Genomic DNA, 26,996 nt, shown 5'->3' on the forward strand with positions numbered 1-26,996 from the left:
ACTAATTAGTAAGTGACTTGTCGAAATTCGACGGAGTCAATTAAAATATAAATTTATAAAATTATTAATGTTTTTTTTGTTTTATGATTTTTTTTATTAAAATAAAGAATTTAATGAAATTGTTTTAAAGTAAAAAATTATAATATTTATTTGAAATTGACCGACCTAATTTAAATATCTTATAAAAGAGAAATTGAAACAATTATTTGAAACGTAACTATATTATATGTCTGTAGTTGGAACCAGTAATTAAAAGAAATAAAAAAAGAATAAATTAGATAATAGCACTAATGACTTAAACTTTGAAAGTTTGAATAAGTTATGAAATTTGCAATTACCTCATAATCTATCGAAAAATTCATCATACACCACGTTAGTTGTTGCATCTTGCGTATGACCTATTTTTTTAGTGATTTTTGAGATTGCCGCGTAGAGTTGTCCATAACTAAAAATAGGTTTCGATAAGTATAATCCTACATTTGAAAGAGATTATCCATGACTTTTATTTATTGTTGACATAGCAAAACAAATTCTCATATAGAAAACTTCTTGCGCGCATTTTTTTTTTCTGAAATGAGTTTGCCTTCACTTACGTGTTCCCCAAGTTAAGTTACTATCAGCCTGGTGCCATTACAAAACTCATTAGATTGATCATATTTTTTAGAAACGTGATTATGCATTTCTCTTTCAAGTTAATCTCATGACTCGACAATCCTAAACACTTGATTGTGTCGAGATATTCAACTGAGAATGCCTGTTCATCAAGGTCAATTTGTCCATCTTTTTTGCAAATGCTGTCTGAACTTAAGTAAACCCTTTTTGTGGTAGACATTAGAGACATGACGTAATCATTTAACGTATCAACCATCTCATTAGGGGCTAATATAGCTCTATTCTTAAACATTTATGTATCAAATGCATTATTAATTACGTTATGGATATAAATAATTTTTTCTTGATTTGTGAAATATTAATATAATGAATTTTAGATATTTCATAGTTTTTAGATATATACTGATTTTTAGAATTTATTTTACGACGCCACGTAGGATAGAATTTATTTTGTTGGAATATTTATATAATGAGTTTTTAGATATTTAGTTTTTAAATATATCATGATTTTTAGATTTTTAGATATAGAAATTGATTAAAATTTAGAAAAAAATAAGAATACATGAAAATTGAGGAAAATTAGAATGGAGTGATTGTACGACGTCACATAGGATAGAATTTATTTTGTTGGAAACTTGGAATATTTATATAATGAGTTTTTAGATATTTAATTTTTAAATATATCATGATTTTTAGATTTTTAATGGTTTTTAGATATAGAAATTGATTAAAATTTAGGAAAAAATAAGAATAAATGAAAATTGAGGAAAGTTAGAATGAAGTGATTGTACGACGTCATGTAGGATAGAATTTATTTTGTTGGAAACTTGGAATATTTATATAATGAGTTTTTAGATATTTAATTTTTAAATATATCATAATTTTTAAAATTTTAATGATTTTTAGCTATAGAAATTGATTAAAATTAGAAAAAAAATAAGAATTAATGAGAATTGAAGAAAATTAAAATGAAGTGATTATAAAATGTCACATAGAATATGATTTATTTTGCTTTAATATATATATATATAGATATAGTATATTGATTAGTACCTAAAAAGGAGATACTGTAGCATTCTTACTTCCCACGACTACCGTAAACACTCACCCAACCACCTAATCCACCCCCACCCCCACCCCCAAAACCCAACACAAACAAAAACAATAGACAGAAATGTGTGAGGAAAGGCTGATAGCACTGGTTGGTTGCTGGTAACTTCCTTCATCTATCCATTTTTTTCTTTCGAAAAGTTTGAAAAGAAAAAAAAAAAGAAAAAAGGAAAAAAACGAGTAAAGCTCGGTTCTGGTCGTTCATCAATCTCCATTGTACAGATCTTCACCGATTGTTTTTGCCCGAGTTCGATCCGGGCCGACCCGTGGTTGAGTTCCAGCTGAGATGGTAACTCATCTCTGAGAAAAGGGGGGAAAATGTCTGCCACTCTTGCCGCATTTGAGCGCCCTCGTATAGGGAACTCGAATACGGTAACGTCTTAGCTTCTATTTCCTAATTCATTTAGCATTTTTTTTGTTTTTTTTTTCGTTCAAATTTTTTGTGTGAGCGAAATTGAAGAGAAGGGTTTGAAATTGTGGGTGTTTTTGTAGTCAATGTAGTCAAGTAATTGTCTAGGTAAAGTTGATAAATTTGGACTGGTTTTGGTTAAGATTGCCTTTTTACCTAATTTGAGAATGGATTGAGGATTTTTGCACTTTGTTGTATTGATGAGCCGCATTGTGGGTTATTTCTGTTACTAACGGGACTCTTGGTTTGATTTGTAGATATTCAAGAGTGGGCATCTGCTCATATCTTCAAAAGGTTAGTTTTTTCGCCTTTTGACAAATATTCGACTTACAAATTGGAACACATGGATGGATGTTAAATTCCTTTATGCCTGCATTGCGGGAACTGCCCCTGTGCTTGTGCTGCATTATGTTTGATTATTAATTGTTCAGCCTCACGAGACTCCGGGTTTATGTACAACAAACATTTGGTTAAGGGGACCTAATCTTTATAGTTTCGACTATTTTCCCTTGAGCATATAATGGTCGTCACTAGGGGTAGATACAGTTCTATTTCGGTTGTATTTTAACTGGATGCATATGGAATGTAGTGCCAAAGTGATACTATCATACTACTACTTTTTAGTGTGCTCATCCACTAAGTGAAAAAATTGTTGGCTTCCATTCGTCATCTTTTATTTTCTGAAATGTATAAATGCACCTTTCTTATTCTTTCTATTGTTGGTGTCATGTATCCCTCAATGCTTAGACTTCTTGCAGGGTTAGGGTGGAAGTCCTGGAAGAAGCGTTGGTTTATCCTTACTCGCACTTCTTTGGTCTTCTTCAAGAACGACCCAGTTAGTTCCAATTTCATCATCTTCTTATCATTTGTAGATTTATTTATCAAGCTGTCCATGTTCCATTTTTCTCAATTTAATGTTATTATGACCTTTAATTTACATTATTCTCTTTTTCTAGAGTGCACTACCGCAGCGTGGTGGTGAAGTAAATTTAACTTTGGGTGGCATTGACTTAAATAATTCAGGAAGGTATCAATAAATGGTCTCTTTATCTCTTCATCTATTTCTGTGTGTCTCCTGCAGCTTTTTGATGTCTTCCTGCTTGCAGCGTTGTTGTTAGAGAAGACAAGAAGCTGCTAACTGTTCTATTTCCTGATGGACGTGATGGACGTGCATTTACACTTAAGGTGCACAATCGATTAGTCAATCTTCTTTTGTTGTTCTTCATAGAGTGCTTCTAATTGGTTGTTATCCTGTATATCTTGTAACACAAATCTGTTTGCTCTATTCTATTTTCTGAACTTCAGGCTGAAACATCTGAGGACTTGTATGAGTGGAAGACAGCCCTTGAGCATGCTCTTGCACAAGCGCCAAATGCTGCTCTTGTGATGGGACAAAATGGGATCTTTAGGAGTGATACTAGTGATACTATTGAGGGGTCTTTCCATCAATGTTTGTACCTACTTTTACTTTCCTGTTGCTCTTCATTAAATACTGTGTTGTAGCGTTTCTGAAAGATGTTGTGAATCTTGATGGATTTCCTTTTGATATAGGGAGAGACAAACGGCCAGTGAAGTCTTTGGTTGTTGGACGTCCAATTTTACTTGCATTAGAAGATATAGACGGAGGTCCATCCTTCCTGGAGAAAGCACTTCGGTTTCTTGAGAAGTATGGTAAGCTTTTGTTTTGATGTCCTGCAGTGATCGCTTTGAAATAGTTTCTCCTAGAATTACGAAGCTGTTTTATTATAATAATAACTGAATTTCATGTTGCATCAGCTTCCCAGACACTTGCAGTTTCGTACTCTTCTGGCCTTACATAACCAGATATTTTGTACTATATCTTCTCTGCAGCTTGTCCCTCTTTGGCCATTTTGTCTATCATTACAAAAAAATTGATAGCCTAAACATCTATACTTGAGCTCATTTCTAATGGAAATGTTTTCAGTGAATTTTATTTGTCTCAGACCTAATTATAGGTGTTAGTATATTTCTGTAGCTTTATGTCTCATATTGTACCATTGACTCATTTTCTTTTTTGTCTTCAGAAATGAATTCACCTAAATTCTATAAACAGCATACTAAAGGGGGGGGGGGGTATTCAATATAGATTCTATAAGATTTTTTTGTGTTTTAAATGTCTATAGGTATTCAATTTAGATTTTAAAAAGTCCTAAAAAATCTATTAGTATTCAATTATGACTTTTAAATCTCTATCTAAATCTAGTGATATTGAATTTTTTCAAGGATTTTAATATGCTATGAATTTTGGAGGATTTTTAGTATCTAGTATAAATAAAAAATCTCTACCAAAATCTCGCCTCTTCATATGAGATTTCCATGGATTGCATCTCTCCCCTGGGATATACCCCGCGCCGTCGGATTTCTTATATACAGTGAAAGGCAAATTCACGTAATGCTTCGTCTTTTTCGTTATTAAAACCTTATATATCATTGAAAAACTAGCACAATAGTTCCATAACAAAGTAATAATTGATCTCGTGTTTTATTAATTCAATACGCCCAATTTATATTATATTGACAATGGCTTCACTATGCGCTTGCTATCTGTTAGTAAATGAAATAAATTGTGCAGCGATTGCAATACAAATATACAAAATTATATAATCTGCATAGTAAGCAAGCAACCAAGATTAATGGTATTGGATCATATTTTCAGAAGAAGCTTATCATTCTTTATCCCGGTTTCTTGCAACCTTCGCCCCTTTCTTTATGTTTCTTTTTTCTTTCTTTCCTTTTTAATTGAATAATGCATTTGACCTTTGAATATTGTGTGTCATTTCTCAAATGCCGACGATGCATATATTCCCAATCACATCTCACCAAATTATTTGTCGGCCTCAACCAATCAATTTTGGGTTAATGAGAATTCTTCTCAATTTCCAGATCCTATACGGGAGTTTCTGGGATGCATTATTGCATTTAGACATTTTTTGAATTTATTTAATTTGTATTTTATTATATTTTTTATAGATATTTTTTATTATAACAATCTATAGACTTATAAAATCTATAAAAATAGAGATAAAATCAATCTATCAGAATTTGTTAAACTCTACATGGAATTAAGACAATCCATGGAATTATTATAATCCACGGATTATAAAAAATCTGCCAAAATCTTTTAAATTCTTAATTGAATACACCCCCCTAAGTACGAAGTTGGAATCTGGAAAATATCATAACCTAGTCGTGACAGATTTCACATAACTTGAACAGATTTCATTTGCACAATCTGATAATGCTTAAGTGCCTCAACACTGCATTTTGTTCATGTCCTGTTTTTCTTGTAATCAAACACAATCATCGTTCAACTCTTTTAGCCAACAAATTTGAGATAGGATATTTTGTGACGATCTCATAAAGAGCCATGCTAACATGAGTCTGTATTTTGATGTTCATCTTCCCAAAGCAACAAAATAGTGAGACAGAAGCTTTTTGTATGCTGTCTTCAGTATATACTCTGACTAAACAACATTTAACAGGAACTAAGGTAGAAGGAATTCTTCGGCAATCTGCAGATGTTGAGGAAGTGGACCGAAGAGTTCAAGAATATGAACAAGGTGATTCCTTCGCCTTTATTGGAGTGAATGAACCTCAGCATATTATTCTTTAGTTGTTGCTATGACTACAATTTATATTGTCACCGTCGGTCATGATACAATTTATAGTATAGGTTAAACAGTTGCAACTTGCAACTCTTTTTATTGTTTTCATATGTAAAAATTTAATAACTTCTTTTTCTTATAATTATTTGGTATTTTCTTTTTTTCTTGTTCAAAAGTTCTAGAAAAGATGGTCACTAAGAAGAATATTAAGAAATTGTGTCAGAGGTATGTCAAGCAGAAAAAATATAGATACATATATGGGACAAAAATAAAAGTATATTTCACAGGAAGAGAGTCTCCCACATATATATAAGGAGGTTACAAGTAGGTTAAATGTAAACCAAAATAACAACAGATATACAAGGAAACCTCGATAGAAATATATTCTACAACGAGGGACAAAAATCTTTTTCTTACCATTTCCTTTTTTGGTACAATTGACTTATTTTTCTACCTCCTTAAATGCTTAAATACTAAGCATGTTTTCTAATTGTAGTTGATACAAAATTGAACTACATTGTGGATAGACACCAGGCACCTTTAATTTTCATTTGGCTGTGATACTTCCTCACCCAATGATTAATTGTGAGAAATATGATGATGGATGGAGATACAAAATTCTCCAAAGACCTACTTCATAGATTAAGGATATGGGGGACATCATTCTGATTAAAAGATTATTTTAAATTATGGCTCCAGAGTCCAGATACATGAGTGTATCCATTGTTACCTTTTCACATTTCTTCATGACTTTTTCCTCTCTCATAACAAATTGTTGTTTCATTTTTAAATGCACTACTCAGCATGACCAATATGTAAGTTATTTGATAATAGGGAAGACCGACTTTGATCTGGATGAGGATGCTCATGTTATTGGCGACTGTGTTAAGGTTCGATTGCAATATGAGTAATTGGTTCAATTGCTCTAGTCTATTTAAGTGATACTTATATGAGCTACTCCTCCTTCAGCATGTTCTTCGAGAGCTACCTTCATCGCCAGTTCCTGCTTCCTGCTGCACTGCATTGTTGGAAGCCTATAGTAATTTTCTGCTTCTTCATTCACTGTAGATGTTTGTCGATAGTTTCCAATCTGTTTCTTCCAATAATTGTCTAAGGTTTACTGAAAGTCTACATAATTTTGTTCTTTGTTGAGAAGAAATTGACCGGAAGGAAGCTCGGGTTAATGCAATGCGCTCTGCCATACTGGAAGCATTTCCTGAACCCAACAGACGCCTCTTACAGAGGTATTGCATCCTGTTATTAATTTATCACTCTATGAGCAGGTGTTGTTGCTGATTTCTCAGTAGAATTTTACCTTGATTTTCATATGATAAAGAGATTCAGAAAATCTCATCTCAGAGGCCAGAAGTAGTCATACATGGATGAAATGTCTTATTTTAAATTCTCTGATGAGAACAGATACCATAGTTGATCTCTTTGAATTTTGAAGTCTTTATCTAATGATTTGATCTCAAAACTATTTCGGTGCACAACTTAAATGTAAATGCTACATTAAAGGGAGGTCTAAAAATGAGACAATGATGTGGATCCAATTGGCATATATAGTGGGTGATCAAATAAAAAGCAGAGACTGTAGTAAGGTGGCTAATTGTGAGGGAAATGAGTAAACAGACATTTAAATAATACTAATCTCACTGATTACTCTTGGACATCCTAGCAAATTCTGATGTAATTGGGAGATAAATCAGTTGCCAGTCTTACTTTTCAACACAATACCTAGTTTATGCAAAAAATAAAAGTTTTGAACATGGAAGTTTTGGTCTTCATAGGATCTGAGCAATGTAACACAACGGTGGATGGACATTACAGAAGCCTAAGATTCATATACATTTATAGTGCTGCCTATCTTCTTGCTTAAAAATTAGACTGAAAAAGAGAGACTCCGTATCCAAGAGTAAAGAAAGACTAGAAATATTGCTAAAATGATTAAAGAAGACTAGATCTTGGATGGGTTCTTATCTGGTTTTTGAGTTTTGTTTTGAGCTAATGAAATGTGCATCCTGTTAATTATCTGTTCATAATCTTTTGTTTCATATTTTTTTGTTGTGTTACTTTTGTCCTAGGATAGAAAATTTTCATCCACTTCTTCCAAATTTCCAATTACAGAGTACTGACCGTTGACATTCTGTTTCTTCCTCCTCACCCCTTCAATAGCAAAATGGGTAGGATATTTTGCTGAAACCCCCACTTCATTGTTTCTCTCAAAGTCTACTGTGAAAATTTGGATTAAATATAATTCTGTGTTCTTCTTTTTGAAAGAAAAAGAAACTAGAATCTCAGTAAACTTGATGTGGCCATTATTAGTAAGTGGTTGCTAAATTTTTGTTGAGAGAATGTTGTTTTATCTGTTATCCTTAAAACAATTCCCAATTTTTAGCAAGTAACCCAACTCTTCCCTCCCACATTGTCCAATTATCAGCAAAATTTTATTTTAGTGGACAGAATTTATTTTGGTAAAGGTGCAAAGGGAAATGATGTAGATTGTTTTTATTTATTAGTAAATACAAAAATGATACAGTTGTTATAAATACGTTTCATGACAAAATCAGTAATTAAGCATTGTTAGCTTACAAAGAATCTTCAGAATTAGATATGAGCTTCATACTGCTTAACGCTTACAATTCTTTTTGATCTCATTTGTCATCTATTCATTGTTTTAGAGTTCTCAAGATGATGCACACAGTTTCTTCTCATGCTTCTGAGAATCGGATGACACCTTCGGCAGTTGCTGCTTGTATGGCTCCATTGCTGTTGCGCCCTCTTTTAGCTGGTGAATGTGAATTAGAGGATGACTATGATACTAATGGTGATAGTTCTGCTCAGCTTCTAGCTGCAGCCAATGCTGCTAATAATGCCCAAGCTATTATAACAACACTTCTGGAGGAGTATGACAATATTTTCGATGTACGTCACACATTGGCTTAGTTCCTAAAATAGATCCTTCGTGGTTTTTTCAACTTTGATGTTAGTTTCTAAATTGTGTTCCTAGAATTTAAACTTATCCATAAACCATAAGAGCCTTTAAACCATGAGATATGCTGTAGTTTTTCTTTGCTAATCACACTGGTTTACGCACAGGATGATAGTCTGCACAGATGCTCTATGTCTGTAGATTCTAAAACCGATAACACTGGAAGTGAAGATACAAGTGATGATGAAAATCCAGATATAAAAGTAAATGGTTATCATGATGCTGAAAATGAAGTCGACCCTGAAACAGATGTTGATTCTGATCGAAGACACAGTGGGAAGTTAAGTGAAAGCAGTGGCTCAGCTGCTAGTGATCTTTATGACTATAAGGTGCCGTCTCTCCCCCCACTTGTGTGCATGGCTATGCATGTGGTCTTAATGACTTCAACTTTGAATTTATATAGTGAACATGCATGAGGCAATCTATTTCCACATTTAACATTTAAGTGTGCTAGTTCAGTTTTTTAGTGATTTCTTTGGAGTAGACCTATCTCATTTCAAGAATTGAGTCACTGAGGGGAAACAATGATTGGAACATGCAATGTTTTAAAGTACATTTTGTAAGGCGAAACGTTTTTCTTCTGCCTCACGAGGCGTAAGTTTCGAAACGGAGTGAGGCGGAATGAAAAAACGGAATTCATAAAAAAACACATAAATTATACCTAATGTCATAAAACACATAAAGACATAGCAAATATTCCAAAATACATAAAAACATAGCAAATAATTCAAAACACATAAGTTCACAACTGCTATTAAGTGCTTAAAATCTTATATTAAAGTCGAATACATGAAAAAGAGAGGACGCATAGATGAAAAAGAGAGGAGCGTAGAGAGTTGATGCTAGTTGCCGCTAGGTTTTTCAATTTTTAAAATCTTTTGACCTTTTATTTTTATTTTAATATGTTAATTACACTTAAATTATAAGTGCCCATTTAAATTAGGGTTCAATTTAACTAAGCCCATCTATTTTCGCACCTAATGCCCTAAAGCCCAGTCCAATTAAGTTCAGAAAATCAGAAAACGTAACTAGGGTTTGACGCGGCACCTCGCAGTGCCTCACACCGCCTTGGCCCGCCTCGGCGAGGCGGAGGTGTATGTTCAGGAGGGAGGGGGGGTAAACGGCGCATGAGGAACGGGATTTTGCCGAACCGCCTTGAAGCGGCGTTTAAGCGTCGTTTTTTTTCTTCGTTTTTTAAAACATTGGGAACATGTAATCACTGAAGAACTTTGATTCTTTCTGAACTACTCATTTTCAAATGGTATCCACATTCCACACTGTGATTAGTTAATGAAAAATAATACTCCCTCCGTCCCTGAAATGGCTTCCTCTTTGGGGACGGCACGGGTTTTAAGGAAAAGTTGTAAAGTGTATTGATAGTAGAGAAACAGTGTTATGATTATTATTGGAAGTTGTGAAAAGGTGTTATAATTAGTATTGAGAGTAGTGAAAAGTGAAAAATAAGAATAAATAAAGTATTATTAGTGGTGTGGTAGTTGTCCAAAATGGAAAGAAAAAAGGAGGAAGTTATTCGGGGGACGTCCCAAAAAGGAAAAAGAGGAAGTTATTTCAGGGACGGAGGGAGTAACATTTTAATGAGAAAAGAGATGTATAAGAATGACAGTGAGAGGAAGTTGCAAAATTTTGACTAGATGCTACTGCAATCAATTAGTTTTACCTGTTTTCTTTTAGTTGCTAACTCTGTGAGATTGTATTTTCAAGAGATGATTCATGAGGTTTATGTTCACTTAATGCTCTTGTGCATAGAAATTAACTAGCTAATCATTATTTACCCTTTGTATATTCTTTTCATGAAAAACTAGGAAGTCTCAATGCAATTAAATAAATTGGAAAAATAGTCAAATGAGAGAGGAGAATATAAATTTTAGTTGCGGCATTTATTTTCACTTAAGTAAAATCTAACCATATAACCAGTATTACCTTTTCTTTATTCATTTCATGAAAAATCATGAAATCTCAATGCAATTTAACAAATGGGAAAAGGGTCAAATACTCCATTAATGTTCCTCCGTGGTTCAAATGAACTTTTCAACTATTTTTAGGTACTAAGATACCTATAATTGTTTTCTCCACTGTTAAAATAAAATCACATGTTTTCAGGTATAATAAACGCTTAATGTTGCCCAATGATTACATTCGTGGCTCTTTCTACCTAAGCGTAGTCTTGCTGTTGCCCATGATGACGAATTGAGCTATATATCACAGGACTGAACGAATAGTTATACACTTGGATAAGTTACATAAACTTTCTTGAAAACGTACTTGCATAAACGAGTAGAACAATTAGAGCCTATTGTTGGACGCATAAATATGTATATGTTTTTTTTTTTTTTTTTTTTTTTTTTCCATTTTCTTGTTTTTGGCTCATGCACAGACATAAACTTAGAAAATATCTAAGATATCAAATCACTAAAAAGAAAGTTATTTTATCTAATCTTCGTTAAGTGCATAATATTTTTGGTTTGTGAGCAAAACCTAACTGCTAAGATTCCTGTTTCTCACCGTTTTCACCAATATATAAATATATTTTCACTAACTCATCTCATGACAACATTAGTTAAGTCCTGAAATTTATAACTCAACATAATGACAGTGTTAACAGCAAAGTTTGCCATCATGGAGGGGAAATGGGGAACCGTTATTGATCCCTCCTTTTGTAAAAGGAAAAAAAACAACAAAACTTTGGTACCCAAGCATTGTAGCTCAATTGTATTCCTCCCCTTTGTAAGGGTGAGTGACCAGGGTACGGATCCCAATCCCTCCATTCCCCAACTAAAAAAAAGAAAATTTTGTTTTAGGTAGAGAGGAACATGGATGTTAGTATTGATAAAAATAAGGGTTTATTTGTACTTAAAAAAACTTGGAAGAGTTAATTTGCACATTGGAGGAAATATCAAGTGTGCATTTACAAGTAAAACTACTTAAAGTGTTTATTTGAGACTTGGAGGGAGATTCAATGCTGTATTTGATCCTTTTCCATAAAAGATTAGGTTTAAGTTTTAACTTAGTATAAGGATTGTGTATTTCCATGCTCTTAAGTGATTGGTTAGTTGGAAAACTTGTGATGTTTTCTTAATCTTTTTCTTAAAGGTCATCTGTAACTAAGTCAAACTAGTTGATATATAGATATTATCCTTTTTCTTGTACCAGAAACACCTTTGATATCTTGCCATAACCTTGACTGACCTTGCAAGCTAGTTTCAATTCTCTGGTGTATATTGGTTTTGTGTTCATGTTGTTTCACTGCTTGTGCTCTTCTACCGAACTATTTACTGATTACTGAAGTTGCTGCTGCTGTTTTTCCTTTTACCAGGCTGTAGGAAATGATGATTCGGATGACGAGACTCCCATGCGCAATAATATTATCGGCGCAAAGCTAGATGTGGTATTGGACACTAGATCCAGTAGAGACACTAAGACTTCAGTAAATGACCAACTAGACCAATTGAAGGCACATGGGAATATGACAGATGCTTCTTCTGAGAAACCTGGTAATGAGTCTCAACGGTCTGTAGGAGAAATTTTGTCATCTATGAATCAAGAACTACATCAATCTTTTCCTGGATCTGAACTATCGGGTGAGAAGGCGGTACCCAAAATTACCAATACCAATATTGGTATCGCGAAGAAGTCAACATTTTGGGGAAAGAAAAATGTGAGTCTTTTTCTTTTTCCCTTCACTTGGTTGCTGATGGTGGATGAGGGGAATCATGATATGCTTATACCCACAGGGAGGATCTAGCTAAGTGCTTGGGAGCTGGAGGTTAAGCTTCTTAAAAGTGAATTTAAACATAGTAAATTTTTAATTAAATTACTATTAAACAACTGAATGTCCACAAATTAGAATAATACTAATAGCATATGCTTACTTATCAAATTCCCATAAAATCTTCCGAATTTTCATTAAATGATGCCAATCTAGGATTTGATGTTCTTTATTTATAAGTTATATGAACCAACAACACATTTGGTATCTTTTTCTGTTAGTTGGTTCTTGCTAGTATCCTGATATGCTTATCAGTGTTAGCACTCAACCTCACACATACACAAGATAGCTAATTACTTTATCTGGCACAGTCTCTAACTATTATCCTTCCCTCACCTTTTTTCTGCAATAGAATCAATAAATGAGTAATTTAGAATCCTGCAGGCTGCCTCCTGTTGATGAATTGGGATGAGGAACAGTTCACACTCTATAGATCTTGTCTTTTCGAATAGCAAATTAAATATTTCTGTTCTTGCAGGCAAGGAAAACTCCTTCAACAGAATCCATAGATTCATCTGGAGAGGAAGAGTACGATCATTTTCAATCACATATAACTCATGTTTTATTCAATCTGCAAAATTGTTATCTTCTTCAAGACCCCTAAAGCTTAGTACTACACATTCTCAAGAATTGCCTCAATTTGTTTGAAGTTTTCAAAAGAGTTGCTCCTTAGTGCAAGGCTTTTTGGTCACTGAAAATTGATTGAGAGGTTAAAAGTTGTATGGTGCGAGTGATGCGAGATTTGATTAATAAATATGGTCTGCATGCACATTTCTAAATGTGTTAATAGAATGCAATCTGCCCATACCTATCTTTTATTAATTTGATGATAAAGGATTAAATACAGTTAACCTGTCTATAACTAAGCCTCCTTTTCAGAATTTTGGTCTTTTCTTTTTCTCCATTTATCATTATTACCAATTTGCCGTGCACAGTTGAACTGTTTTATGAGATTGGCTTGACTTGGACCAACCGAATCAGTTTGTCTTTTTCTATGTTTTGACCTAAAATTTGATGACCTAAGTGCAGTTCTTAACACTGCTTTTCCAAAGGAAGACAATTATTTTTTATGTCTTCATGGCTTGGAAGTTCCTTTTGCTACTAAGTTTGTAACATGTTTCTCATTAATACCTCTTCAGTGCACTTTTCTGCAAATCCCCGGAAGACTTCTCAAATAGTGACTTTCATCAACTGATTATCGATGCTTTCTTGTGTTGCGTGACGCATTTTCTTGTCCTTATTCCTTTCTTATTGATTGAAGCTCAATGGTGCATTTGCAGGCTTGCCATCCAGAGGTTGGAGATTGCAAAGAATGATCTACGCCACAGAATTGCAAAGGAGGTAACTATAGGGGGTTTTCAAGTGGCTATGGTATGGTATTGAGTAATAAGATTTGACTTTTTTATTTTTTATTTTTTATCTATATTAGGCGAGAGGAAATGCAATTTTGCAAGCTAGCTTGGAGAGAAGGAAGCAAGCTTTGCATGAGCGGCGCTTGGCGCTTGAACAAGATGTGAGGCTTTATTCTTCAATATAACATGAATCATCAACCTCATCATAATCATGTTCATCATCTGTGTGTGTGTGCGCGCGTGAGCGCGCACTTGTGTTTGGAAGTTCAGTTTAGATTAAGAACCTAATTTTTTTAGCACATGAAGAATCTTCTCTTTTGCTAATTCTTTTAGTCTAGATTGGCATACTGAGTTTGTAGTTTTATTTTTGGTAGGTAGCAAGACTGCAAGAACAGTTGCAAGCTGAGAGAGATTTACGAGCTGCTCTGGAAGTTGGCTTGAGCATGTCTTCTGCACAATTTTCTGGCTCCCGAGGCATGGATTCTAAGGTTTGTATATTTTCTTTTAAGGTTTTTATAGTAATCAGAAATTACTATATAGATGCTGACATGTGACATTTATGCAGACTAGGGCTGAGCTTGAGGAGATAGCTCTTGCCGAAGCAGATGTAGCCAGACTGAAGCAGAAAGTTGCTGAACTTCACCATCAGTTAAATCAGCAACGTCAACACCACTATGGGTCTCTTTCTGATGCATGTGATAGATATCAACACACAGCAAACCAAACATCTCAGCAGTGAGTCATTTTTTCAATTTTTTCTGACCTTTACTTCCTCTTATGTGATATGTCCCTAGGATCATTCTCATTGGTCTAGGATTGCATTCTTATCATGTTAGACTAAATTCTGCAATTTCAAGGCCAAACAACTGTTGACTTCTTAGAATTAACCAGAACTTTAGATTCTAAAACGGTTCAACCTACAATTTTGCACGATGAGTTGCAAAGTGTCAACACTGTATACTCATAAGATTTACTAATATTCTGGATTTTCATTTTCTTGCAACACAATCTGACTGCACGAACAAGTAATTGATGTAGAAAAGAACATAGTCTGATTCTAAATATCACACAAATTCTTGATGTTTTTTCAATCTCTTTGGTGGAACTTTTGTTCCATGAGAATCTCATAGTTTTATAGCAGTCCTACTGACTTAGCGTCAAGAAAGCAGCGGATTAGAGACTTCATTTCTTGGTCTCAGGTGGGTTTTTCTGATGGGTTAGGATTTAAGTAAGTGAAAGTGAATGTAATAGATGTCTTAGGAAGCGTTGTAGAAAATGGTCTAGACGACTGGCTAGGTGCTCCTAGATCAAATGGAAAATCATTAGGTGCTAGGAGTGGAGCTCGGTGCTCCTGAGCACCCTTTATGATACCTAGCCATGCAAATCATCTTCACATCTCAATGGAATCAAACTATATCAAAGTTAGTTCAGATTAGTCCAAATTATTATCATTATCTTCAAAAAATCCTTTAAGTGAGCTTGAATACCTTTGATACAGCTTATTATTAGCTGTAGTATCGTTTATTTCTTTAATATATCTAGTTATTTAGGGTTAAGTAATTTAAGGTTAGAGTGCGTTCTCTTTGATGGGAAAGGGTGAAATACATATATTTTCCCCCCTTTTCCATTCTTTTCACATGTTCCTTTTGTTGGAAAAATTTCCTCGGGCAGGAGGAAAATTTTCCCGGGCGGCCCCTTTTCCCACCTTTCACTCCAATTCATGATAATATTATCACAAGTTATAGGTGTGATAATATTTTCCCATATTGTATATTTTTATTATCTTTCAATTTTACCCTCAAAATTTATACAATTTAACTCATCTCTTTATATTTCTCCTCCTCTCTCTTCCTTTTCTCTCTCTCCACTCTCTCTCTCTCTCTCTCTTCATAATGTTTTCATACTATATTTTTCCACCAAAGAAAACATGAGATACAAAGAGTGGGGACCACTAAAATGTGATAAAATTTTCCCATCTTTTCTCATGATAAACTTACAATCAAAGAGAACACACCATTTAGTAAATGGATCAGGATTTAGTGTTACACACCTTTTATACTGTTACACACTTTTGTGAAAAACGTGTAACGGTGTATTTTACACTGTTACACACTATTTTCACAAAAGTATGTAACACTCACGGTTTTTTTAGTTAAAAATAAAAATCATTAAGGGTATATTGGTACATTTACACCAAAAAAGGATAGTATTTCCAATTTTTTTTATCTTAATGGGTACTATTTGCTTTTATTAAGTGGGAATAGATAGATTGGCCTATTAACTCATATAATTAATATGAATTCATCATTTTTCACAACGAATTCACCATTCTATAATAGTTCGTATTTTGAGAGAGAGAGAGAGATCAAATGGAAACTTTCTGCCTCATAGTAACTAAAAAACCAATCTGCACCATTTATCTTGTATGATCTATGGTTGTTAAAAAAGCATTACTGTAATATATAAGCATTATTGTAATATATAAAGAATAATTAATCCACGTGAAAATCAAGCCTGACCATTCATTTAGTCAAAATCAATGGGGCAGATTGGTCGTTATTTACTACCAGGAGAGAAGTTTGTACCTGTTGTTCAAATAAAAACCTTCTATTGGTGAGAACTCTGCATTGAATTTATAGATAATTGCACTGATCCTATAAGCTCAACATAGTTACTTACCGGCTCAGTACAACATTGGTCTTGGGTTGTAGTCAGACTGATTTGCTAACAAACTGAAGTAAAAAACTTGTGGCAAAAATCAAACCTGTATGTGGTTCTATTGTAATGTTTTGATTTAGCTGAATCCTACTTGCAGGAATTTTTTCAAGCAGGATTTTGATTCAACACTTGCTGTTTGTAACCATGAAAGAAGACAAAGGACAGAGGTGGTTGCCTTTCTTTTATTTTATTTTGTGCCATAGTTGGTATGATTGCATTTCATTTTCCATTCTCTTTTTTCTGAAAGGTTTGTTTCTTACCTCTAATTTCTTTGCTTGTTATGTTTCAGCATGTTGCATCTATATACCCATTTGAAGTTTACATTTAGGACATTTTTGGGTTTGTCTAAACCTTTTAATGGCTAATATATGTTGGTTTCGATTTTAGGCTCTTTCATGAGATGGACTTTGATGGTCTTCTCTTCAATCTCTATATAGTTGAGGCTTCTTAGGAAAAAGAAAAAGAAAACGACCATTTAAAACAGTTGATGCTTTTGATATTAAGGACATGAAGACTTGTACCCTTTGATGTGGCCTAATCACATTAACCATTATTCCAATACCCATATTTTTTCTGAAAACAACAATCTCATCGAAGATGAAGCTGAACTTGCTTTGAACCTGTGGCTGTGGGTATTATTTCAGGGGGCTTAAGCAATTCAGAATATGCTATTTAATTTATGTTGTTATGAGACACACTACTTGGTGCATGCCATGATTATATTGTCTGTTTTTAGTTTAAGGATTAATCATAGTTTGTGTCCTTAAGTTTCAGCGTTTTCTAAAAAATATCCTTAATTGACATTTTCACTTCAAAAACTCTCAACTTTGGAAAAAGTTTTATGTACAATCCGGCGACAGAATAATGAGTCGCCTCACCAGAATATGCATTTCTCAATATAATTTTGTAGAAAAAACCCTAAATCCTTAGAATCCAACTAAGAATGAATATGGCGAGATGACTCAATTTTCTGGCGAGGCTGGGACATAAATCAAACTTTTTCCAAAGTCGAGGGTTTTTGAAGGGAAAACGTAAGCTGAGACATTTTTTAGAAAACGCTGAAAGTTAAGGACAAACTATTATTAACTCTTAGTTTAATTTTTGTTTTATTCTTTTTTCTTTTGGTGGTGGTGGGTTGGTGGAGTTGGGGAGAGTAACTGACATCCATTTATTTTCTCCAGGGAGTTCACTTTTCTTTATACTTTTATTGCTTAGTCTGACCTGTAAATGTTGCAGGAGTTAATGGGAGCCGACGTGAGAAATATTAAAGGGCAACTATTCGCATATGGCAGCAATGGTAGGTTGCCTTCTCGTAAGCAGTTAATTGAACCAACAAGCTTGAGTGATTCTAAAAGTACTGAGGCCTCCACGAGTCTATCCATGGACGATTTTCCTGCTGTGGATTCGGCGGCTGTACCTTCTACTTCTAGGGCAGCTGAGGTAAGGCTCGTTATTGATCAGTTTATGCATACACACAAGGAAAAGATTGGAAAGAGGAAGCTCAAATAATTTTCTTATACTGTACGAGGCAACTTTATGATTTCACGAACCCTGTGATCCTTTATGAGCCGACTTCATGATTCAACACTGACATCATCTGTATAGCCCTCCTTTTACATACATACTCTTTCTGTTAGTTGTCTCACCATGTTCTCATATTTTGATCAATTTATTGTCTGCGTGCTATGGGCTCGTTTAGTACGCAGTATGAGATATAACATGATATATTTGGTTGATGTCTTTTATTATATTTGTCATATATAATTCATTGTTTGGTTGGATGTATTAGAATTATATATACTTAATATTTGTTATAATTATAACATCAAAAAAAATATTTGTTATAATTATGATTTGTATTAGAACTATACATAATCACTCAAATTTGTATATATATTTTGGGGTTTTGGTTTATAAAGGGCCGTGTGTTTTTTATAGAACAAGATATTAGGGTGTCATAGGTATATTATACACTATAATGTACCAGACGAGCCCCATGGCTATATGATTCACTTATGGCACATGACGAGGTTTACTGTTCATCTCAAGTGTCTTGCTTGACCTTATGTTGTATAATCTCGTGACAAATTCACCTATAATTCATATGATCATATCAGATTTATAGTTGTTGATACTAAAAATGCTTTATTTGGCTACAGGTGATGGACTATCCTCGACATCCAGTGGCAGCGTCGTCAGCTTTAATAGAACTTACAACCCGTCTCGACTTCTTCAAGGAAAGGAGGTCTCAGTTGATGGAGCAACTCCACAACCTGGACCTGAACTACGGTTCTACACCTCAAGATTTTGTGTATAAGCCGTCGTCTCCTCCGTGGCACTAGTGATGGGTGCACTGTTGTGTGTTTGAAAGGTGAAACATGATTCCCTTGTATAGTCTCTGTTGATTAGTATATAGATGTATTTTATATTTGGAACAACGATGCTGTTCTCGTATTTTTCTTTTTTGACAAAATATTTTTGAAGTATATGGGAGTATGTAATTAGTGTGTAGGCTGTGGAGAACTTAGCATAAATGTATTATTAGCGCAGGATGAGGATTCCCTACTCGGATACTAATAAACTACCATAAGTATTTGTAGGGATACTGCCTGTATGTTTGTTTGATTTGTGCCTTGTTGAGACTTGCTTCAAAATCAATTTACTGCTATTATCACTGTTTATGTTGTTGCCTAACTCATCAGTTCCTAAAAAAAGGATATTTGCATCTAGCTATATAATTTTCCCAAATTTTGGTTTTGCGTATGAACTAAACTTTTATTTCCAAGTACATAGAATAATGCAAAATGCACATAATATGTGCGTGCATAATGCCCTTGAAATTTTATTACCTAATTTAAATTATTATTATGACTAAATTATCCTTAATTTATATTGGTAAGTTTCTAAAGATATTATTTTCTTTTTTTAACTTTAATAATTTTGGAAAGTTATTGATTTATTTCCCAAAATATGGCCATTGTTTTTTGGAAATGATATGTAACAATATTATTAATTTTTTCTTTATTTTATCTAACATATTATTCGATCAATTTATTTTGGACTTTAACTAGTAATTTTTTTCTTTATCTTTTTTCTTTCTTTTAATATGACCACTTTTTTCGGCAATTGATATGTATTAATATTATTAATTTTTATTTATTTTATTTAACAATTATTTGGTCACTTTATTTTGGACAACTATTAATTTTTTCTTTATCTTTTTTTTAATATAGCCACTTTTGTTTGCAAATGATATGTATTAATATTATTATTTTTCTTTATTTTATTTAACATGTCATTAGGTCACTTTATCTTGGACCGTAACTATTATTTTTTTCTTTATCTTTTTTTTTAGTATGGCCACTTTTTTTGGCAATTGATATGTATTAATATTATTATTTTTTCGTTATTTTATTAACAATTATTCGGTCACTTTATTTTGGACTCTAACTATTAATTTTTTCTTTATCTTTTTTTTATGAGAACGCTTTTAAAATAGCCATTTTGAAGAAAGAAACACAATATTTGACTACTAATTGAAAAAATACAAAATCTGGCCATTTTTTACGTTTTAAGATTGTGTTTGCCTTAATTAAGCAAAACCGGATTCGGGTTTTTGCGAAAGTTAGGCACACATGACACTATTAGTGCCAAAAGTACCAACCGATTTTTTTTTTAATTATTTTCATAATTTTTTTGAACAAATTATTTTTATTATTTCGACTTCACTATTATAATATATTTTCTTATAGTGTATTTGTATTGAGTTATCGATCCATGCGATCAATGCATGACGACATTATTCCAAAACAATTATAGTCATTCACTTTTATTTTCTAGTTTTTATTTCCATGTCCCTAATTTGCTATGATTTTTTCGTTAACCTATGCCTCTATCAAATAATCAAATAAATTAGCTACGGTGTGTTATCATTCGAACCATTAAAATAATTCCTTCCTATTTTATATTTTTTATTTCAAGTTTCCTTTATGAAATAATCGAAAAAAAGTAGCTAACGTCATTTATCATTCGAACCATTATAGTAATTCCTTCCTATTATATATATATATATATATATATTTTCATATTCACTAATTAATAATGTCCTATTATATAATTTCATTGAGCAATCGATCGATGTTCTTAACGTATGATTTATTTTCACAATGTTACTAATTTGTTTTTGTTTTTATTATTTCGAGTTCACTAATTTATTATAATATATTTTCTTATAGTATATTTGTATTGAATTGTCGATCCATGTGACAACGAATGACATTATTCCAAAATAATTATAGTAATTCATTTTTATTTTCCAATTTTTATTTCTTTTTCCCTAATTTGCTATGATTTTTTGGTTAACATATACCTTTATAAAACAATAAAAGAAATCAGCTAGCTAGCGTGTGTTATCATTTGATCTATTATAATAATACTTTCATATTTTATATTTTATATTTTAAATTCACTAATTTATTGTAATATAATGTCCTATTTAATCGAATTTATTATAATTATAATATAATGTTCTATATTATAATTCCATTGAGCAATCGATCAATGTGCTCAAAGTATGACATTATTTTAGAATTTTACTCATTTATTTTTATTATTTTGACTCCACTAATTTATTAAAATATATTATTAAATAGTATATTTCTATTGAGTTGTCGATCAATGTGCTCATATAGTCATTCACTTTTATTTTCTAATTTTTATTTCTACTTCCAGAATTCGCTATGATTTTTTTGTTAACTTATTCCAAAAATTATAGACTTTAAATATGTAGCTGATTATTAATCTATAAATTAATATTAATACAAAATCTACTTTTGCAATTTTTTAAAAAACTAAAGAGTCCTAAAATGGATTAATCTCATTCTTCTTAATGGCATAATAGTTATTATAATAAAAAATATGCAAATAAAAACAATAAAATTGATATCTTATAAAAATATATAAATATATAATTAATATAAAAAATAAGAAATAAAATAATAAATAAGAAAATCGAAAACCCCAAATTTATGAGAGTGGAGTTTTTATGATGATGGAGTTTGATAACGATATGATAATCAAACAAGTTATGCTAGTTAAAACAATGAACATATATATAAAAAAGCTGCATCAATGCGCTTTATAGATTGATAGTGATTCTATCTTAGCTTATATAATCACGATGAATGGTGGAGCTTGATGATAGGATAGTTAAACAATTTGTGGGATTGATTGATATAATTCATAATTGAAGGAAATAAGGTTTTTAATTATTATGGAAAGATTATGGGTAATCTTTTCCTTTATAGTTATCATGGATAATTATGTAAAACGTAAATTCAAATAAATAAAATTATTTTTTTAAGGTTTGAAAATATGTAAAATGACCAAAAAGTCCAATTATGCGTGCACATATTATGTGCGTACTCAAGTACATAAACATTCAATTTTTTTTCCCACATGATTGGCAATTAATCTTAAGTTAATGATGAAGTGGACCCCTTACATGTCTATATAGTTTAAACAATTGATGTTCTAAATGATGCAGTTGTCAATTCATCTGATCATAATGCCATTTATTTGCCACTTTAACTAGTAACGATGATATAATTTATCAAAAATTAATAGTTATGTAAAAAATAAAAATAATAGTAGAATTTTTAAGTCATGAAAAATAAAAAATTGATGGAAGTATATTTAGGCGTAATTTCCAAAAAATAAATGAAATTGTCATATGCTACTCCTATTCTTTAAGATGATTTGGGATTGACAATCAAGGAGAGACTATCAATCATGTGATGTTCTTTTTTTTCTTTTCTTTGGGAGGTAGTGGATTGGGAAATAGAAGAATACTATTAGAAGAAGACTTGGATGATGTTTACTTAGGTAGTTCCTCAAGTCTCTGTATCGGGAACCATAGATGGGGGGACAATGGATATGTGAGGGCAGGAAGACAAGAGGCACGACCAGTTTATCGCCCAAACCTCCAGGACTCGGGCAGTGCTGGCCCATCTCGCCGGGCAGAGAAGAAAGAGGCCAAGGAAACAGTTGGGTGACGAGCAAAAAGGGCTTTGAAGCGTGATGCTGCGGACAAGGCTGCTGTAGCAAAGCATCAGCAACATCTGGTGAGGCTGGGCCGCGTCCAGGTATGATTGTGGTGGAGGAAACTCCATAGGGCTTCATCATAATCTATTTTCCTACATCTGTGAAATAAGGAACGTTGGGCTGCATTATAATATATCGCGCCTGCTGTCCTTCCAAGAACATGCGGCCCAGCCTATGTTGCTGTCCTTCCAAAATAAATGAAATTGTCATATGCTACTCCTATTCTTTAAGATGATTTGGGATTGACAATCAAGGAGAGCACTATCAATCATGTGATGTTTTTTTTTTTTTTTTTTTTTTTTTCTTTGAGGGTTAATCATGTTATGTTCTTGATTTGGAGAACATACATTTAATTTTTTTTGATAAATTATACTCCTTCCGTCCTCCAAAATTATGTCGCAATTCCTATATTGGACGTCCGTCAAAATTATGTCACTTTTCTTTTAAGGCAATGATCCCACCACCCTCTTTAATATTTTATCCTTACTAACAATGTTTATTTAAAAAAAAAAATCCCACCCAAAATTCAATCTCAACCACACATCTCATAAAGTGGTGGGACCCTTTCTCCACTACATCAAAATCATCACCAATTTTATTAAATCATATGCCCAAACAATTTGACATAATCTTGGTGGGCTGAGAGAGTATAAGTAATAAAGAAATTCAAATGATCGTACAACGGAAGATTCAAATCTGAAACCTTAAGTCTTGAACATTAACCTTCTACCATTAAGCCAATACACACACACAAGAGAAATACCTTAAATTTCCACGTAATTAAATTTACATGTAAAACGCAGCTAACTAGATTTTGCACCACCAAAAATCACAAGCAGGTTCAAATTTATAGGACTATGCTCAAGGGTAACAAAACATTGAGATAACACCAAAACTATAACGAAAAGCAAGCTCGATTAGTTGAAAGCGAGATTATTAGGAAGAATCTGAAAGCAGAATTAGTATATGCATACAAATTTACAGCAACATAGGCGAAAACTAAATCTTGGAAGGACAGCAGGCACGATATATTATGATACAGCCTAGCGTTCCTTATTTCACAGATGTAGGAAATACATACTGTACAAAGGGCCTCTAGATTATGATGAAGCCCTATGGAGTTTCCTCCACCGCAATCATACCTGGACGCGCCCCAGCCTCACCAGATGCTGCTGATGCTTTGCTGCAGCAGCCTTGTCCGCAGCTTCACGCTTCAGAGCCCTTTTTGCTCGTCGCCCAACTGTTTCCTTGGTCTCTTTCTTCTCTGCCCGGCGAGATGGGCCAGCACCGCCCGAGTCCTGGAGGTTTGGGCGATAAACTGGTCGTGCCTCTTGTCTTCCTGCCCTCACATATCCATTGTCCCCCCATCTACGGTTCCCGATACGGAGACTTGAGGAACTACCTAAGTAAACATCATCCAAGTCTTCTTCTTCATCGTCCTCGTAATAGTATTCTTCTATTTCCCAATCCACTACCTCCTCCCGTTCCACCATAACCAAAGGCGTAAACCATGAGGCCCTTAGAAGAAGGCAGATGCTCTCCTCGAACATGTAATCATGAATGCTGAACAAAAAAATGTTCCCTCAAAGAGTCAATGATCTTGAACAACATGGATTGTTTCTTTTATTAAAGTTGGTAATTTTATCCATAATAATATAAACAATAAACGGTTCACCATCTAGGCTGTGATCTAAAAGAGATTCCACACCATCACATAATTTATATTGGCAAAATATCACTTTTTCCCCCTTCCATGAATACAACTGATAAACATGCCCATAGAGTATATTATTACAAGAGAAAGGCATACCTTCCGTCAAGTGCACGGTGAACATTAAGGAACTCAAATCCATTTTTACACTGAGGGCACGTTGGTTCCTTCTTGCACGAAGCCCACTTCAAGATGCAGGTCACACTACACAAACAATCAAAAAAGAAGGAATTAATTACCATTAAACGCACCAACACTTCCAAACCAAGAATCATATATATTAACATGTACGCAAACATCCATCAATTCGTGTTAACTAACTAGAGTGCCACAATCCTAGCTACACTAGTTATTCATGCACTCAATCGAGACTAATATCAATATTCATTTTCCCAGATTCCATTTAAACTATAAGACCTCTCTATCCAAGCACCCAATAAAGTAAATGCTCGATTAAGCATATCGTAATCGGTACAATAAAAAAGAGATTCAGACAAACCAGTACGCGTGCTCGCAACCTTTTACAAGAGCGGTTTCTTGAAGAACAATTTTATTCAAACAGATTGCGCAAACACCGTGATGATTATTGCTGTTACTACTGTTAGGATTAGTCTCCTCTGCTGCTGTACAATTATCCTTGTTCTGGAATTCACAAAATTCAACTCAATCAACCAAAAGGAGCAATATTTCTGACAAAATAATTGGAAAACATAATTCAATGAGTAGATACTAATTTCTCAATTGTTATACGAGCACATTAGATTTCTGGAATTCACAAATTCAAATCAATCAACCAAAAGAAGCAATATTTCTTACAAAATAATACTAACTTTTTTTCAATGAGTTGATGCTAAAAGAAGTAATATCTCTGACAAAATAATAAGAAAAAGAAAAAAACCAATGAACCAAAAGAAGCAATATCTCTGAAAAAAATAAGCAATATTCATGTTATTAGGTTTCTGGAATACACAAATTTAACTCAATCAACCAAAAGAAGCAATATCTCTAACAAAAAAATAAAATAAGGAAATAAAAATTCAATGAGTAGAGATACTAATTTCTCCATTGTTATAGCAATATTTCTAACAAACTAATAAGACATTTTTTTTCAATGAGTAAACCCTAATTTCTCCATTGTTATAGGAACACATTTGATCGTATCAGAAATGAATTCTTTGCGCATTTCCCCAAAATTTGAATTACAGGAACAAATATTTGACAACAACACAGAAAACACCAAATCAAATGAGTCAAATCCTAAAACAGACCATTAAAATTTACATTCCCTACAACATTTTCATCATACACAAGAAAAGAATTCAAAATTAATATGTAGTAGTACTATTTTTTCCAAAAAAAGAAAAAAGAAAAGGCAGAGGCAAAGAGCTCGAAACCTGATCTTGCACTGCGAGATCTTGAACCGCGTCGATTAACTTCTGATCAAAGATCTCAGCTGCAGACATGGCGATATCGGATATTCTATATCTATACACAAAAAATTCAAAGAAAAAACTATGTACCCAGAAACTACAAATAAAGAATCTGTTAATCTACCAATTACACGGGACAAAAACTAAGATGAATGGGCAAAAGAGAAAAAAAAAAAAAGAAAAGAAAAGAAAAGGAAAGGGCAAAAACAGATGAGAGATTCTGTAGAATAATTCGGATTCGAAACAGAGGAGCGAGAAAGAAAAGGGGGGTTCAAAACCGAGGAGGTGTGGCGGTGATATGGATCACATATATAGGTGGCAATGGCATATGCTTCACCTCCTTCCAGAAAAAAAAAAAAAAGAAAAAAAAAAGTCCTCGATTTTAATTCAACAATGCGAGGGAGCTGCTTCAATGGCTTGTACTTTCAGCTGGGGTGGCTGTACGTTTATTCATTTCGGTCAACTTTATCAATCTGAAATTTGGGTCAAGTCCATGCAGAGTGACGGCTGTTATTAACTTCTTTCTTTGGGTTACCCACGAGCAGCTAAATTCTACCCTTAATCAAGGTTTACAGTACTCTCATCCCCGATGCGCGCCACGTGGCTCTTTTACTTTTATTAGAGCGCCTCTAATGGCGGTGTCTTAGAGGGGTGTCTTAGGAGTGGGCCCCACCTAAGGCACACTCCTCTCTAATGCATTATGTCTTAGGTGGGTGCTTAAATCCTCATTTTCACAAAATTCATATTTCTACACTTTTATTTTTAAAATTCAAATTTTATTAAAATTAAAATTCTACATTACAATAATTTAAAGACATAATTTAAATACAATAATAATAAAAAAAATTACAATAATTTTCTAGGGCTCAATCGGACCAAAACAAGACCAAATGTGCTCCTTCAAGTCCAAAGTGAGGCGAGCATGCATCTCCGCGTCTCGCATGGATGTTTGTCGAGCAACAAATGCACGAAAATCCGGCGGAGCACCGGCACGGGGTTGAGATACGGTGCTACTCGAAGATGTTGTCGGGGTAGACCGGATTTTCATCAAAGTAATCCGCGTGCAAACGTACAGCGCCAGCTTCACGGTCCCGACGAATGAAGGCCTTCTTCCGCTCGCTTCGTCGCCGTCGACGAGGTTGCTCAT

The 26,996-nt window shown here is 33.4% G+C and overlaps 2 protein-coding genes across 5 annotated transcripts; one reads left to right on the plus strand and one right to left on the minus strand.

Annotated features, from left to right (window-relative positions):
• Positions 1-1,705: 1,705 nt before the first annotated feature.
• LOC131016500 (rho GTPase-activating protein 7-like) lies at positions 1,706-19,287 on the plus strand. 4 transcript variants are annotated; one of them, XM_057945222.1, is made up of 23 exons: positions 1,706-1,824; positions 1,945-2,094; positions 2,389-2,425; positions 2,890-2,966; positions 3,088-3,158; positions 3,238-3,316; positions 3,437-3,581; positions 3,683-3,802; positions 5,635-5,712; positions 6,592-6,647; positions 6,727-6,796; positions 6,914-7,001; positions 8,439-8,682; positions 8,857-9,078; positions 12,084-12,425; positions 13,015-13,064; positions 13,817-13,877; positions 13,966-14,049; positions 14,263-14,376; positions 14,454-14,623; positions 16,704-16,773; positions 17,843-18,046; positions 18,766-19,287. In XM_057945222.1, exons 2-23 carry the CDS (start codon positions 2,041-2,043, stop codon positions 18,946-18,948), a joined length of 2,619 nt encoding a protein of 872 aa, XP_057801205.1. In that variant the 5' UTR covers positions 1,706-1,824; positions 1,945-2,040; the 3' UTR covers positions 18,949-19,287. The 4 variants fall into 4 exon arrangements, with proteins under 4 accessions (XP_057801205.1, XP_057801195.1, XP_057801187.1 ...); XM_057945212.1 differs by having other exon boundaries at positions 1,712-1,824; positions 6,911-7,001; XM_057945204.1 differs by having other exon boundaries at positions 1,730-2,094; positions 6,911-7,001.
• A 4,317-nt stretch (positions 19,288-23,604) lies between these two features.
• On the minus strand, positions 23,605-26,280 carry LOC131016517 (uncharacterized). The gene is made up of 4 exons (XM_057945228.1): positions 25,814-26,280; positions 24,919-25,061; positions 24,519-24,623; positions 23,605-24,271 (listed from the first exon to the last, which is right to left on the minus strand). Exons 1-4 carry the CDS (start codon positions 25,880-25,882, stop codon positions 23,845-23,847), a joined length of 744 nt encoding a protein of 247 aa, XP_057801211.1. The 5' UTR covers positions 25,883-26,280; the 3' UTR covers positions 23,605-23,844.
• Between the last annotated feature and the right edge of the window lie 716 nt (positions 26,281-26,996).

This window comes from Salvia miltiorrhiza, chromosome 1, assembly GCF_028751815.1.
Source record: "Salvia miltiorrhiza cultivar Shanhuang (shh) chromosome 1, IMPLAD_Smil_shh, whole genome shotgun sequence".
NCBI classification, from domain to species: Eukaryota; Viridiplantae; Streptophyta; class Magnoliopsida; order Lamiales; family Lamiaceae; genus Salvia; species Salvia miltiorrhiza.

Excerpts from the sequence above, each read along its gene's own strand:
- LOC131016517 (XM_057945228.1), bottom strand. The coding sequence starts at position 25,882 with ATGTCTGCAGCTGAGATCTTTGATCAGAAGTTAATCGACGCGGTTCAA. Across the intron at positions 25,062-25,813 it reads ATCTCGCAGTGCAAGATCAG|AACAAGGATAATTGTACAGC; the intron begins GTTTCGAGCTCT and ends TGTGAATTCCAG. Across the intron at positions 24,624-24,918 it reads GGTTGCGAGCACGCGTACTG|TGTGACCTGCATCTTGAAGT; the intron begins GTTTGTCTGAAT and ends TTGTTTGTGTAG.
- LOC131016500 (XM_057945212.1), top strand. The coding sequence starts at position 2,041 with ATGTCTGCCACTCTTGCCGCATTTGAGCGCCCTCGTATAGGGAACTCG. Across the intron at positions 5,713-6,591 it reads AGTTCAAGAATATGAACAAG|GGAAGACCGACTTTGATCTG; the intron begins GTGATTCCTTCG and ends ATTTGATAATAG. Across the intron at positions 8,683-8,856 it reads AGTATGACAATATTTTCGAT|GATGATAGTCTGCACAGATG; the intron begins GTACGTCACACA and ends GTTTACGCACAG.